Genomic DNA, 14,227 nt, shown 5'->3' on the forward strand with positions numbered 1-14,227 from the left:
ATGTATGACAGTTTGACCCAATAGAAAATATTCTCTTTCTAATTATAATGATATTTTAATCTCTAGAAAGCAAACTCTTCTATTGGATGTCGTGTGTCAAACATTGGAAACAGTGTGAACCCTTCATAAGGGAATCAACCTCGAGATTGTGTACTCGTTATCGTATAACAGTTTTGTTGTTAGGCATGTGATTTGTGTGTGATTTTCTGAGCGAAACATTCATCATAAATAAATTGCGCGCCAATCGATCGAATGAAAGAAAAAGAGTATGAAAGACTCAATGAAAGAAACGAGGTGAAATAGAAAGGAAAGATCGATAAAATCATTATGATTTTTATTGTGAGAGAAAAACAGCTTCTCGTTTGCATAGACGTCTAAATTTTACATATGAACGCTCTGCGATGTTTTAGCATTTAGAAGCTCTAAAATCCGTACAAATCGACACACCCGTACAAATACACACAATATAAAAAATTGAATAAACGACTTGCAAATGAAAAGAATGACGTGTTCCATACGAATCGCCGATGAAATACTTTTGACAAGAGTTATCGTACTTGATCGCGCGTATTTTTCGATGCTTATCAATTTCAATTATAATTTTGTATGAAGTAATAATTTTTGCCTCGCTCTTCTCAAATAATAATAATATAAGATACGCAACCACGCAATATTCGCCTAATTTTCTCATATATGTTAAGGAAATTTTTAACATATAATTGTGATAAAGAAATATTAACACCAAAAAAATGCATCGATTCATCGACTTAATCTTAAATAGCGCCTTACTATGGGTATATTTACAAACGTTCCTGAGTATATTAATCACTATTTTATGCGAATTTTGTATTCCTTGGATTGCTTGGAGCTCATTAATTATTATGATTGCGCTGAGATTAGTCCGAGTATCCCCTCTGCCTGACAAAACTATTCAAGAAGTGCTTGGTGTGGATCCACTTCTCATAGATAAAAATAACTCTGTGTCTGAAAAACATGGTAATGGAGAGCAATACTGCATGCGAGTGGTGGCTCATCGTGGTGGAGGATACGATTTTCCTGAAAACAGTTTGATGGCTTTACGAAATGTAAAATTACAAATATATTTCAAATATATTATATATAGTATCTATTATATAATATATATATCTATATATAGTATCTAGTTATACAAAATATTCACAAGCAAATTTCTGTTGGACTAATTCAACACAATACTGAAATACTTTTTGTATCTCAGTTTTGCTATTGATTTATTTAACATAATTGCTGTGTGATAATATAAAATAGAAGAAATTAATAAAGTTAATGTTATTTATCAATATAAAAGATTAATAATTTAATTATCTTGTTTAATCATTAAATATTTCTAATGCATTTTCAATTGTTTAATAGAAATATTTATACATTACCTTTTTACAGGTAAACAAGATAAAGGGCTGCAGTGCCGTAGAGATTGATTTAAGACTAACAAAAGATAACATTCCAATATTATTCCATGACAAAACAATTGAAAGAATTACAGGCCAAACAGGAATAGTTAATGAGATGATGTGGGAAGAATTGAGAGAGATAGATATAACTTATAATCATCCACTTAGGTATTATATAATTTTATAATTACCTGTTTACATAGGTATACTTGTGTATGTATACGTATATTTTTTTTCAATCTAATTAAAATTTACATATAATTATATAGTTTATATATAAAATGCACCTTATAGTAAATATATATCTGAATATTTAGATAATAGAAAAAAAATATATATTTTATCACAAAGGAACAAGTTTCCTGAAGGTGAGAGAATCGCGCTGTTAGATGATGCACTGCAAGTATGTCTGAGCAGCGAGAAGAGAGTAATTATAGACATAAAAGAAACAAAGATGGATGTTGTGCAAATTATTCTAGATGCGTACAAAAAATATCCAAAATTATTTGAAAGATGTGTCGTGTCGAGTTTCAATCCAATCATGATATACATGGTACATGTGAAAATTTTATATATATTCAAATACTAATAATTTATACTCCTAAAAGAAATATCTTCCAATTATGAGTATACTCTTAATTTAACGTTCAGATTCGAAAAAAAGAGCCACGTATTGTCTCGAGTCTTGCTTGGAGGCCGTATTTTTTTTCGAGATTGTCGTATACCGGTCTGGAAGCGCTCGGTGTGGCACGATTTCATAATCCATTTAAGCATGTGGCAGCTTGCATTTTGGAAGTTTTGTACGAGTGGTTATTACCTCGCTTCGTTTATTATATTGCTGGCATTTCTGTTATACTATTGCACAAGGACATAGTCAATCCGTATGTAGCGTTATTCAAATCAAATATTTAACGATTGTATATATATATATTTGTAAGAATGAATAATACATAACTGTGATATAATTTTATTTCAGACGCGATGTAGAACGATGGTGCGAACGTGGTATTCGCGTGATGGCATGGACAGTAAATCGACCGTCAGAAAAAATGCATTTTTCGAAGCTCAAAATCACTTATATAACTGATACGCTACATTTAGAGAAGAACATGTAATAAATGTTCGATATATTTGTTCAGTATTAAATTTCAAAGACTTGTCTGCTGATATTATATATATACAAATTTTTCTATTTCTCATCATATAGATTATTTGTTATATCTAGTCGAGTCGTAAAATTGACTTAAACTTAGAATATAAGACATTCCTTTTATAATTGGAAACAAAATAATATTTATCGCCTTCACGCTTCAATCAAATGCAGTATTTTCATTTTATGAAAAATAAAATATACTTTGACATAAAGTATAATATATTGTACAAATGTATATGTATCTAAAAAGAATAATAACAACTTAATTCATTGTATTAAAGAAGCTTAAATGGATTATAAATGATTTTTTTTTGCACTATATATAACGAGGTTTATTATAATTTTTTAATTACAAGTAAATTATAACTTTTGAATAGAGTTAGATGCACATGAATATATAAAACTTATCCATATTTTTTTATAGACAATCATAAGACATAATTCTTTGTTAATAAGAATATTAAAATAGATTACTTTTTTCATGATTGCACAAATATTATATAAATACATATACATATAGAAAACATATGTCAAAAAATGTTCTAGTCTATCAAATATAATGGTTATAATTACATTTGTAATCATTGTGTTAAGTATAACTACATGATTATAGTGTGATATCTCGAATGTAATCTTTGTCCATACATTATTGTTTATAAAAACTAAATTATTTATTACATTTATTTATTACATTCTTTGGATAATGCATAATGTCATAAAATGGCACATTTATACAGGATGGGTCCAAACGTTTTGGCCAAACTTTCAGATTTTAGGAAAATTAATTCTAAACAAAAAGTTTCCTATAAATATAGGTCGAAAAATGCTTTCTTAAAAAGTTAGCGCCCAAAAATCTCTGAAATTTTTCTAAAAAATCGTCAATAACTAAAAAAACATTTTTTTTGTATATTTGAAACTAAAAATATATGAAATGTACTATAATCGTTTTAATCTCATTGAAATATTATTTAATTCTGTACAACTTTTATTTCGGTGCTTTTTATTAAAAAAAACGTATGCTTTCTCTGATATTGTAAACATGTATAAAATAATAATGTGTGAGTTCGGAAGTTTTTGAACGTTAATTTTTTAAGAAAGCATTTTTTCTTACTATATTTATAGAAAACTTCTTGTTCAGAATTAAATTTCCTATAAAATTTGGTCAAAATTTTTTGGACCCATCCTGTATGTAGTTTCATAATTATGCCACTAATGATCACTAATAAAAGATAAAAAAAAGTATTTCAGATTTTTATTGAAATTATGCATAAACGAAAAAATTATTGCAATATAAAAATGTTTAAATTACTATACTTAGATTTTTTATTTGAAATATTAATCCCTTCAGACAATAGTAGTAAGTTTACTTTTACGAGACTCCATACCTTCAATTAAACCAGTTAATAGATCTTCCATTTCTGTTGTAGCACGTTTCAATTTACAATTGTCATTGCCGTCATACGATTCTACAAAAATTGCATATATTAATTTTCTACATATACACATGCATTGCATGTGTCATAAATGTATCGAGATAATTTTATTATATTTAAAAATCCAATATTTCCCCCTTTTATATTTCTGTTTTTGATAATTACTAAAAACTTACCATCAAGCAAACAGTCATTAGCAACCATATTTTGCAATCTGTCTAATATATCATTAAGATCTCCTTGAATATTTTGCAAGCTACTGTGTTGTGAATGTTTGTCAGGCCGTTGCAAGGAAGATGGAGTATTGTCTCTATGAATGCCTGTAGGGGATTGAGAAGCTACCAGCGATGAGTCATTATTTGTATTACTAATTGCTGCATTAGCTACATAATTATTCTTGCAATTTGAATTGCCAGCAGCCAGCCACTGAGAGAAATCACTGTCAGTTGTACTCAATTCTCTCCTTGTTCCTAAAATTCAATTCAACATGTATTTGTATTAATCTGTCTATCATAATTGTTTTTAATCACGTTGATAAACTTTGATTCACCTCCAATCCAAGTACTTAATTCCATACGACTGTTTTCTGGTATATTACCGAACCCAGAACTCGTAAAAGTCTCTTGAGCGCAAGAAAGAGCATTGGTGTTATCTTCCTCTCTTGTATGTTGTATAGGTGATGAAGTATTAAAACTATCTGATATTAATTTGTCTTTTCTTTGAAGTGTTTTTTGTTGATCTGCAGTATCTTGCCTGATAATTGGACTTAATTCGAATTCTAAAGGCAGTGCTGTAAGTCTGGATGATAAAGGCGGTAACATCGGGGTGCTTTGCATACGAGTGATAATCTGTGGTACTTGAGTCATATCAGTAAATAAATATTTCTGCAAAAATTAAAACAGAATTAGTGAATAATGTCTAAACGTTGTCTTCGATTAATATACCTTAAGCGTTTTCAATCGTTGTAATTGAGATTCAATGGTCACTCTATGACGTTGTAACCTTTCTGCTTTGGTGCCTTGTATATCAAGCAATTCAATTTGCAATTGTCGATTTTCCTCTTCCAAATGCATTATGATACTTTGTAATTCTTTTTGTGGATCACTGAGAATCTTTCGTTTAATAGTACTCCTTACTGAACCATAATCTATATGTCTTGTTTCATTACTATAATATAAAAAAAATCATTAAAGAATATTGTGAAAAGATATAGAAAATTGTAAAGGAGTACTTTTTTACACGAACCTAGTAGCATCTATAATTGGATCCTCTATTGTGATTGTTCTGGTGGGACACAGTCTCAATTTGTTTCTAATTAATTCAATGATCAATTTTGTAACTTCGCGATGTGAAGTCTGCAAAAGAGTTATTCTTATAAGCAATTTAACTCACATAAAAGAAATTTAAACAATATACCTTCACGCAAAATTCACGAATTGGATGCTTCAGCTTGTGCTTGTTTGATGTCTTGCCTAAGAAAAAACATTCTTGGCATTGATGGTATCCTGTGCATTTCAAACATGTATATCTCGGTCCCTGTACCGGTGTTACTTTACATGAAGAACATCTGATATTATGTACAACTGCAAAGAAAAATATAATTTGTGTTATTATATTTAAATATATAATAATTTTATTATGTTACTTACTATGTTCTGCAGATTTTATTCGATTGAATGTTGTTATCCAAACAAGCAGAGGAGGTTCCTGCATGATCCATGCAGCAAACTCTGTTTCAGTAACTCCAAGACCACCTTGAGACTAAAATGTATTTTAAAAGATGACTTAATAGTTCATTTTAATTAAAAAACTAATGAATAAAAAATAAATTATTATTATACTTTTACAAAACAGGCATCTATATGTGTCTGAATTTGTTCATATCCATATGTAACAGTTTCTCCAAACATTTCTGTTATTTTGCAGATATTTGTTAATAAGGTATGCAAACCAGCTCTAGATAAACATGCATTGTGATCAGCTAGCTGCTGATACAAATATCCATACTTTTCTTGTAATTTACCATTACTTAATAATACCAATGCAACTTTTACTGAAAACACTAAAATATTTCCAGTATTTTGTCTAAAATGTTAAACATATTTTTATATTTTATTAGAACTTTCTTCACTATAAAATTATTTATTACTGAATTTACATACATATACTTAAAAAGATATTTCAAAACATAACAAAATAATTAATATGTTAATATTATTTATAGATATACAGAAAGAAAACAACAAAAACTTACTTGTCAAAAGTGTTTAGAATGTAACTTGTAGCAAGCTTTGTTACAAAATCAACATCAAAATTAAAATTACTTTCTTTCTGTGCCGCAAAATAAATATCAGATAGAACATCCTCAATCTCACTCGAATCTAAATTAACACTATTTTCAGTGATTGAAAGTCTATGACGTTCAAATACTCCAGCTATTAATTCCAATTGTACATGTTGCACTAGATAAAATAAAATAGTTAAAAAAAAAATAGTTCAATTTTTTTATTTTACAGACAATTAGATAATAAGAAACTTACTCATCAATTCTTTATATAATATTTGCATTTTTGCAGCAGTTCTATAAGATATATAACGAATGACATTACATCCTTGAATAGATCGCATAATATTGTCCATGGTTGAATATTGTCACTCTGAGCTTGATATTTGTCTGAAGTTATTTTTCAAGCATATAACTTTGAATCTATGCCAATGGCAAATTAGAAAATGTTTTTACATTTATATAAAGCTATTATCTTCTCTTACTTCAATGTATATGTTATTAAAAAAAATATGTTAAAGTTATGAATTATGTTAAAGTTATGAAACTTTATTAAAGACAATACATTTCTGGTGAATCTGCTTTGTATACATCTGTTTGTACAACATATACAGCATTATGTAAAATAATCTTATTTATTGCTCTAATGCAAGAAATTATGTTACAAAGAAATGTTAACACTAATTTTTAAAAAATATTATATTTAATTTTCTATTTATACATTAGCTTTATAAACATACACTAAACCATTTATATATTTCTCTAATTAATTAAAAAATATAATCAAAAGATATTAATTGTACAACAGGAATAATAGATGTAATAAAAAATATATATAAAATATTATAGATTATAATAAGTGTATTAGAGAACAATATTAATACAAAAATTTTAAAAAAACTTACTCTCTATCAGCTCAACATAATTGGATAGTTTAAATATTGATGTAAACAATAAATTTACGTTTATCATAGATAACAAAACATATAGATAAGCAAAAATGTTACAAAACAAACGAATTTACTAGAAATCGATTAAAAATCGAGCCTAATATAAATCTTGGAGAATAAACCAATGATATTACGTTACTATAATAAACGAATTAATTTTGGGTATGTTCAGTTTGATGCCACAAAAATATTGAATCGTTTGATTAACCAATTAGGACAAAAAGTTTTCTTTCCTCTGATTGGTCAATCAAAGGATTCGAATTTTTTGTGATGTCAAACGAAACATACTTTTTGATATTTTTCTTTTCGGAGCATACTTGCATTCATAAAAATCCGATATATATACACACATCATACATGCATATATATATACATACATTCATACATAACTTTGCGCAACATACGAATTTTGCATAAGCACGTGTTATAAGAGGGCATGTAACGTGTCCGAGTAGTTATTTTTCAGTTTTTTTGACACTTCCATTTTTTTGTCTTTTACTTGAATATTGATGATCTTATGTGTTATCATATGATTTCTGTTTGCGATTTTTGTTTCCAAACAATTTTTAAAAAGGTTTCACACTAATATTCTCCACTAATATTCTAACCTCTCAATATTATACACGGAATTTCTAGTCTTACCAGTGGAACATATAAAATAAGTTATTGTTCAAAGAGAATATTCAATTAATCATGTCAGAAAAATTCGAAGAAGGTCAATTTAGCGACGCCGAAGAAGAGAACGAAGTATCTTACATGTAAATATATTTTAGGCCAATATATTTAATTCTCAACAAAAGCATGAATAAAATAATCATTCTAATTTAAAAAATTAGTTTATTAAAAAACTATTTTTAAGTTATTTACAATATTACAAATATCTTGCACATTTTTTTAAAAAAGCCAGTATATATTTAAATTTCATTTTCCATAGACAGAACAAAATCAGAGAAACCTCGTTTGGTATGTATTCTCATGTGCAACTTGAAACAAAAGTGGCCAATTTGCATATTACATGCAATGAAGAGGCTATTGAAGACAGTGACAATGATGAATATTATTGTAACAATGATTATGATTTGTATGAAGATAAGAATGCTGTTATAAAAACGAGTTCACAAAGATTCAATACTCAAGAAGCACCTACTAAGGTAACAAATTATCAACCAAAACATAAGTTGTTGACTCGTTATGCAAATAAGATTAATTTAGAGAAATATGCGGGTCCGTCGTTGCCAGATCATGTAGCCAATGTACTGATTGAGAATGACAAACGTGTTGATAAAGATCGCATAAGGATGAAAGATAAGAGCGATCATGCGACGACCGAGAATGTATTGGATTCTCGTATCAAGAAGAAATTGCACAAACTGTTTGAGAGAGGAATATTAGCAGAGATAAATGGTTGTATCTCGACTGGGAAAGAAGCCAACGTATATTATGCCAAATCGAAAAATCAAGACGAGATTGCTATAAAGATATATAGAACATCCATCCTAACATTTAAAAACCGAGAAAAGTATATTAGAGGAGAATATCGTTTCGATCATGTTTACTCTTTGCACAATCCACGTAAAATGGTGAAAATCTGGGCGGAAAAGGAATTCTCTAATTTAAAGCGCTTGGAACAAGGTGGTGTCAGAGCACCACAGCCACTTTTATATGGTGGCCACATGTTATTGATGGAGTTTTTGGGTTCAGATGGCTGGGCAGCACCCAAATTGAAGGATGCTGTACTTACAGATTCAAAATCAAGGATGTTATATAGAGAATGTATCGAAATTATGTGGAAAATGTATAATAAGTGTAGGCTTGTTCATGCTGATTTAAGTGAGTATAATATATTGTATCACAATGGATCAGTTGTAATTATTGATGTTTCACAAGCAGTAGATCGTGATCATTGTAATGCGATTGAATTTCTAAGGAATGACTGTAGCAATATCACAGGTATGACACAAAAAGTATTTGACATTTTCACTTAGAATTAAAAGCATTAATCTTTGATATATTTAAATTATTCTTTTCAGCATTTTTCAAAAAGCACAATGTGGGTGTTATGTCACTCCAAGCATTATTTGATTTCATAACAGATCCAACTATAAATGAAAAAAACATGGACGAATATCTGGACATTCGGATGCAAGAGGCAAATAAGGAAAATGATCCACAGCAGCAAATAGAAGAAGCAGTTTTTAAGCAAGCTTACATTCCTCAAAGATTAACACAGGTATCATTGATTACTATAAATGCATGCATGTATAATTTTCATTTGAATAAAAAGACAAAATTTCTGTTGATAAGATACAAGCTTTTATTTTGTGTATTTTTTTGTAGGTGGTCAATGTAGAACGTGATATAAATCTTGCAAAATCTGGAAAAGATTTGATTTACAAAACATTAATTGGCTTGAAAGCAGACTTATCTAAGCCTGCAGAAGCACCTGAGATCCTAGTTGACAAACATAGGAAAGATAAAAATATAGAAAAAGAAAGCGATACTTGTTCTTCTTCTGAAGATAGTGATAATTCTGACAGTGAAAATGATAGCGAAAGTGAGGATAATAAGAGCAAATTCATAAATTCGGCTAGACCGCGAAACGAAAGTCCCGACAGTAAAAAAGTAAGATACATGTATCTTTTTTTGTACTACTGTTTAAAACCATATATAAATTATCTTTTATTTTAGGCGCGTAAAAAGGCGGTTAAAGAACAGCAAGCAGAAAAACGAAAAACTAAAGTAAAGAAACACGTGAAGAAACGAAAACTAAAAGTATCAAGAGGAGGAAAATAAATAAATAAATTTATGTAAAAAAAGGGATATGAGAAGATTGTATAATGTGTTTTTAGTTTTCACATTGATAATAATAACTTATGATAATCTGAGTCAAGCATTGTTCTCTTACAAGTAATGCAAGTATATTTAAAAAAACAAATACAAAAATATTGTATTAGAAATAAAGATGTTCAAGCGAAATTTGACTTGCATATAATAAAAATATGTCAGTACATATATCATTGCATATACAGGCATTTTTTTATTAACACATTTATAGGGACTTTCTTTTTGTCATTTGGTAAAATAATCTTCTTTATAGGCAGAAGATGGCGCCTTAATTGCAAGAAAAATAACGAGCATCATCTAATATTCCATTTACTACTTATGACTGATGTATCCTATTTAAAAAACTAACTGTCCTATTTAAAAATCGAATTATTATTTATAATTTAATAATAAGCGAATAATATAACAGTGATGTATGTATATATACGCACAAAGATCAAAATATTTTAATGTATGGACTTAGGCAAATGTCAACAAATTCATGTGTTGAAATATTTCTATTCCCGGTGTATGCGAGTACGTACTCAATATATCAAAATAGTATTGAAAATGAGCTTCAAAATGGACGATTTACTAGGTATTATTGAGAAAAGATTCTTTTTTATGATTTTAAAATAATATTTTGATGTACATACATATATTTATATATAAAATGTTTTTTTTTTAAATATAATTATATGCTAGTGACAGATGCAACTGTTATTAGAGAGAAATTTCTCACAACTGGTTGTTCGAAATTGGACGCGATATTAAAAGGCGGTATACCTTGCCGAGGTATCACGCAGATTTACGGTGCTGCTAGCACTGGAAAAACGCAGTTGGCTTTGCAGTTATGTCTCTCCGTCCAACTGCCAGTAACCGCAGGCGGTCTCGGAGCTGGTAACAATAAAAAAAAAACAATAATATCCTAATTCAGGCAACAAGCAATAACAAATAAGTCTCTTATTTAATCTTGAATTTGATATGATTCATCACCTAAGTCTTTGACATAAAAATCTAATAAATATTTCAGATATTATTTTTTAAAATAAAAAAAAATAAATTTTTATTAGATTTGAAAATAATAATTTTCTATAACGATTTTTTCTCTTTTTTGCTATCAATTATCATATATTTTTTTCAAATATTCATAATATTGTGGGTTAAAATATATGTATAATGGAATATATTAATGTTAACAGGTGCAATATACATTTGTACAGAAACTGCTTTTCCATCAAAACGGTTGCAACAATTATTGCATAATTCAGAAATAGCTAAGACTCATTCTGTGAATGGAGATGTAATATTTGTGACCCACATAGCTACTATTGTAATTATGATATTATAAAATTAAAATTTATTATATATTTTTATATTATTAATTATTCATATATAATATAATATAATATAAAAGAAAGTTTAAAATTAATAATATAAATGACATAACCAATTACATTACTAATTCTCAAAATATTAACTAAAATATTAAATAAATATCAATGATTTTATTCTCTTCATTATGTTTATTTAATAATTGAAATGCAATAAATGTGTTAAAGGATGAATTAGAACTATGTCTACAGCATAAAGTTCCAACACTGATGAATATTCATAAAATAGGATTATTAATTATTGATTCAATAGCAGCCCCTTATAGAGTAGAAGATTGGAAAGATCAAATGCAAGGCAGAAGTAAGAGGAATGTTGGAAGACAATTACATGAACTTTGTAAAAATGATGATTTATGTGTGATCTGCATTAATCAGGTAAAGAAATATTAAAACGCAATGTAAATGTCAAATTTAATTTTTATACATTTCTAGGTTTCTGCAGTTATAGATAATCACATTATTATTTCTGAAGATGCGATTGAACAACCATCTTTAGGATTTACTTGGTCAAGCATGATCACTTCTTCTATATATTTTTACAGAAGAAATTTCGCGCGATATGCTTGTATAATGTTAGCTTCGCACTTGCCAAGAATTACTTTTCAATTCATAGTGAACAAATCTGGAGTCAAAGTGATTCAATAAATCTGCGCACCGTATATAACAAAAATTCTTCTCAATTTTATTCTATTGATTTACTTATATCGTGAAATATATTTTCATCCAAGATTTTTATTACATTTGTCGTTTTATAATCAGACAATATTGAAGCATTAAATGGATCTACTGTTTTTACATCTATATTTTCAATATCACAGTTTAATATTAATCTGGAAAATAAAAGCAACATTAGTAAAATAATTATATAATTCAAACAGCAAGTTTCTATATAAATTTTACCTGAGAGAATGAAGATAGGTTCTACGAGGCTGTATATCTTTGCCATCACTGTATGTATAATCTCCTATAACTGTATGGCCAATATAATGACAGTGTACTCTTAATTGATGCCGTCTACCTGTGGTAGGTGCTAGTAATATTTTAGTAGCAGGTTTATTTTTCCAAAATCCATGTTCTAACACTACTAGTACTGTGTAAGAGTTACGTGGCTTTTCACAAAAAATACTGTCATTTGTACACATTTTATGATTGCCATTTTTTTCACGGACATCATCACCTAATTATAAAAATAAAAAAATAAAACTAAATTGTTTATTTTAATCCTGTTCCAGTATTATTACACTCCATTACTCCAACTGCTAACCAATAGGCTTATCGATTATGATGTGAGGTTCATGTATATGACCATGTACCAATGCTAAGTAGAATTTTTGTACTTTTTGATTTTCAAAAGCAGATGATGCTGCTCTGGCTGCCTTTTTATTTAAGGCTATGCACATGATACCACTTGTGGGATAATCCAATCGATGCACAAAATAAAATTCGTGGCGCAATTTTGAGTTAACCAAGTCTGGTAGCATTTTTCGCAATTCTAATTGGACAGTATTCTGAAAATGTAATATCTGGTTAATATAAGAATACTTTATACATGCTTGTCAACCAAGTAAGTCCTCACCTTTCTGTCAGGATTATTACTATTTATATACATATCGTAAGGCTTATTGATCACTAAAAAGTTCTCACTACGATGCACAATCTTGACGGATCCATATTTCTTATTCCAATCATTTACTAATCTCTCGATATAGTGTTGTATTAAATAAATTACAGAATGTATGAGATTATAGATAAATAGTGTGCACGCGTATAAAAATCTATCAACGTTTATTCTAACCATTGTAAAGTAAGATATTATTTATCTTGACTTGACGATGTTTCCATTTCGCGGCCATTTTAGCCAGATAGAAATGCCAAGAGAAATATAGCATATGAATCTATATTCTACATGCATTATATTAAAAAAAATTTAAATATATAACCATAAATCTCATATTTTTATAAATTTCCCTTTACGTTTCAGCGTGAGATTATTTTTAATGTCTCAAACATATGGATGAAGAAAGTCCTGTGAATTATGCATGAATATATATCCTTACGTGCGAAACTGTACGATATATGTAACAAGGATGCGCGAGAGTGCATAAAGAATCAGGGAGAATGTGTATGCATTTTCGTCTTTTTTCGTTATGCGCACAACCGAGAACAAATAAAAATGCTTTTTTCGATTGAAATTACTAATAATGATAAGTGTCCTTTAACGTATTTAATAAAAATATCTAATGGTTCACACATTTTCATTTTTTATATAAAAGAAGAAAAGATAAATTATTTTTTTTGAAAAAAATATATATCTCCATATAATTTTTTTTTTCATCTGTAATATCTCAGACACATATCAGCATAGTGATAAAATTTAATAAGAATTTTTTAGCATTGCATATAACACGGATAATTGATGACGATCGAGACTCATTGTCAGTGTAGAAATTTGTATGCTAGTATATGAAGCGGCTATATATATATATATATATATATATATATATATATATGTACGTGCATTCTTATTTACACTGATGACACAAAGCCCGTACTAAGAGATATGTATCTAGAGAAGAATCGTGTTCCATACAAAACATCTCTCGACATGTATTCGCACAAGGGGATTGCATCTACCTGCTCAACATAAAATGTAATCGAACGATCGAACGGATGAAAGAAGGATATAGTGTACATACATACAAACGTATGCACGATTTTTTTTAATTTTATTGTATGATATTTTATTTATTTATTTTAACC

At 28.4% G+C, this 14,227-nt stretch overlaps 5 protein-coding genes across 10 annotated transcripts in view; 3 read left to right on the forward strand and 2 right to left on the reverse strand.

Annotated features, from left to right (window-relative positions):
• The first annotated feature begins 78 nt into the window (after window positions 1–78).
• LOC126858392 (glycerophosphodiester phosphodiesterase 1-like) overlaps window positions 79–14,227 on the forward strand; it is a 39,773-nt gene continuing 25,624 nt past the window's right edge. Inside the window, exons 1-5 of one of the 2 annotated variants that reach the window (XR_007688671.1) lie at window positions 79–1,085; window positions 1,420–1,598; window positions 1,782–1,983; window positions 2,082–2,311; window positions 2,407–2,654. Coding sequence is in view for 1 of the 2 variants with exons in the window: in XM_050608668.1 (XP_050464625.1) it covers window positions 750–1,085; window positions 1,420–1,598; window positions 1,782–1,983; window positions 2,082–2,311; window positions 2,407–2,545 (1,086 nt within the window). In the remaining variant the exon portion in view is untranslated. Of the gene's footprint in view, window positions 1,086–1,419; window positions 1,599–1,781; window positions 1,984–2,081; window positions 2,312–2,406; window positions 2,802–14,227 lie in introns of those variants that run through there. The other variant, XM_050608668.1, reaches the window with a different exon arrangement.
• Window positions 2,908–7,324, reverse strand: LOC126858379 (dystrotelin-like). Of its 2 annotated transcripts, none has more exons than XM_050608646.1 (11): window positions 7,206–7,324; window positions 6,557–6,723; window positions 6,271–6,478; window positions 5,858–6,101; window positions 5,666–5,777; window positions 5,433–5,599; window positions 5,262–5,371; window positions 4,961–5,183; window positions 4,567–4,900; window positions 4,193–4,486; window positions 2,908–4,049 (listed from the first exon to the last, which is right to left on the reverse strand). In XM_050608646.1, exons 2-11 carry the CDS (start codon window positions 6,654–6,656, stop codon window positions 3,928–3,930), a joined length of 1,914 nt encoding a protein of 637 aa, XP_050464603.1. In that variant the 5' UTR covers window positions 6,657–6,723; window positions 7,206–7,324; the 3' UTR covers window positions 2,908–3,927. The 2 variants fall into 2 exon arrangements, with proteins under 2 accessions (XP_050464603.1, XP_050464604.1); XM_050608647.1 differs by having other exon boundaries at window positions 6,557–6,690; window positions 7,206–7,291.
• Window positions 7,534–10,193, forward strand: LOC126858380 (serine/threonine-protein kinase rio1). 2 transcript variants are annotated; one of them, XM_050608649.1, is made up of 6 exons: window positions 7,534–8,008; window positions 8,185–9,080; window positions 9,141–9,200; window positions 9,281–9,480; window positions 9,588–9,872; window positions 9,939–10,193. In XM_050608649.1, the coding sequence occupies exons 1-6, from the start codon at window positions 7,944–7,946 to the stop codon at window positions 10,041–10,043; spliced, it is 1,611 nt and encodes a 536-aa protein (XP_050464606.1). In that variant the 5' UTR covers window positions 7,534–7,943; the 3' UTR covers window positions 10,044–10,193. The 2 variants fall into 2 exon arrangements, with proteins under 2 accessions (XP_050464606.1, XP_050464605.1); XM_050608648.1 differs by having other exon boundaries at window positions 7,535–8,008; window positions 8,185–9,200.
• On the forward strand, window positions 10,318–12,112 carry LOC126858396 (DNA repair protein XRCC3-like). 2 transcript variants are annotated; one of them, XM_050608673.1, is made up of 5 exons: window positions 10,318–10,671; window positions 10,779–10,973; window positions 11,276–11,406; window positions 11,636–11,842; window positions 11,900–12,112. In XM_050608673.1, exons 1-5 carry the CDS (start codon window positions 10,548–10,550, stop codon window positions 12,110–12,112), a joined length of 870 nt encoding a protein of 289 aa, XP_050464630.1. In that variant the 5' UTR covers window positions 10,318–10,547. The 2 variants fall into 2 exon arrangements, with proteins under 2 accessions (XP_050464630.1, XP_050464631.1); XM_050608674.1 differs by having other exon boundaries at window positions 10,801–10,973.
• Window positions 10,893–13,321, reverse strand: LOC126858395 (RNA pseudouridylate synthase domain-containing protein 1-like). Of its 2 annotated transcripts, none has more exons than XM_050608672.1 (4): window positions 13,044–13,321; window positions 12,732–12,975; window positions 12,368–12,644; window positions 10,893–10,970 (listed from the first exon to the last, which is right to left on the reverse strand). In XM_050608672.1, the coding sequence occupies exons 1-4, from the start codon at window positions 13,263–13,265 to the stop codon at window positions 10,925–10,927; spliced, it is 789 nt and encodes a 262-aa protein (XP_050464629.1). In that variant the 5' UTR covers window positions 13,266–13,321; the 3' UTR covers window positions 10,893–10,924. The 2 variants fall into 2 exon arrangements, with proteins under 2 accessions (XP_050464629.1, XP_050464628.1); XM_050608671.1 differs by lacking the exon at window positions 10,893–10,970 and adding an exon at window positions 11,865–12,297.

The sequence above is a fragment of the Cataglyphis hispanica genome, chromosome 25 (genome assembly GCF_021464435.1).
Source record: "Cataglyphis hispanica isolate Lineage 1 chromosome 25, ULB_Chis1_1.0, whole genome shotgun sequence".
Classification (NCBI taxonomy): Eukaryota; Metazoa; Arthropoda; class Insecta; order Hymenoptera; family Formicidae; genus Cataglyphis; species Cataglyphis hispanica.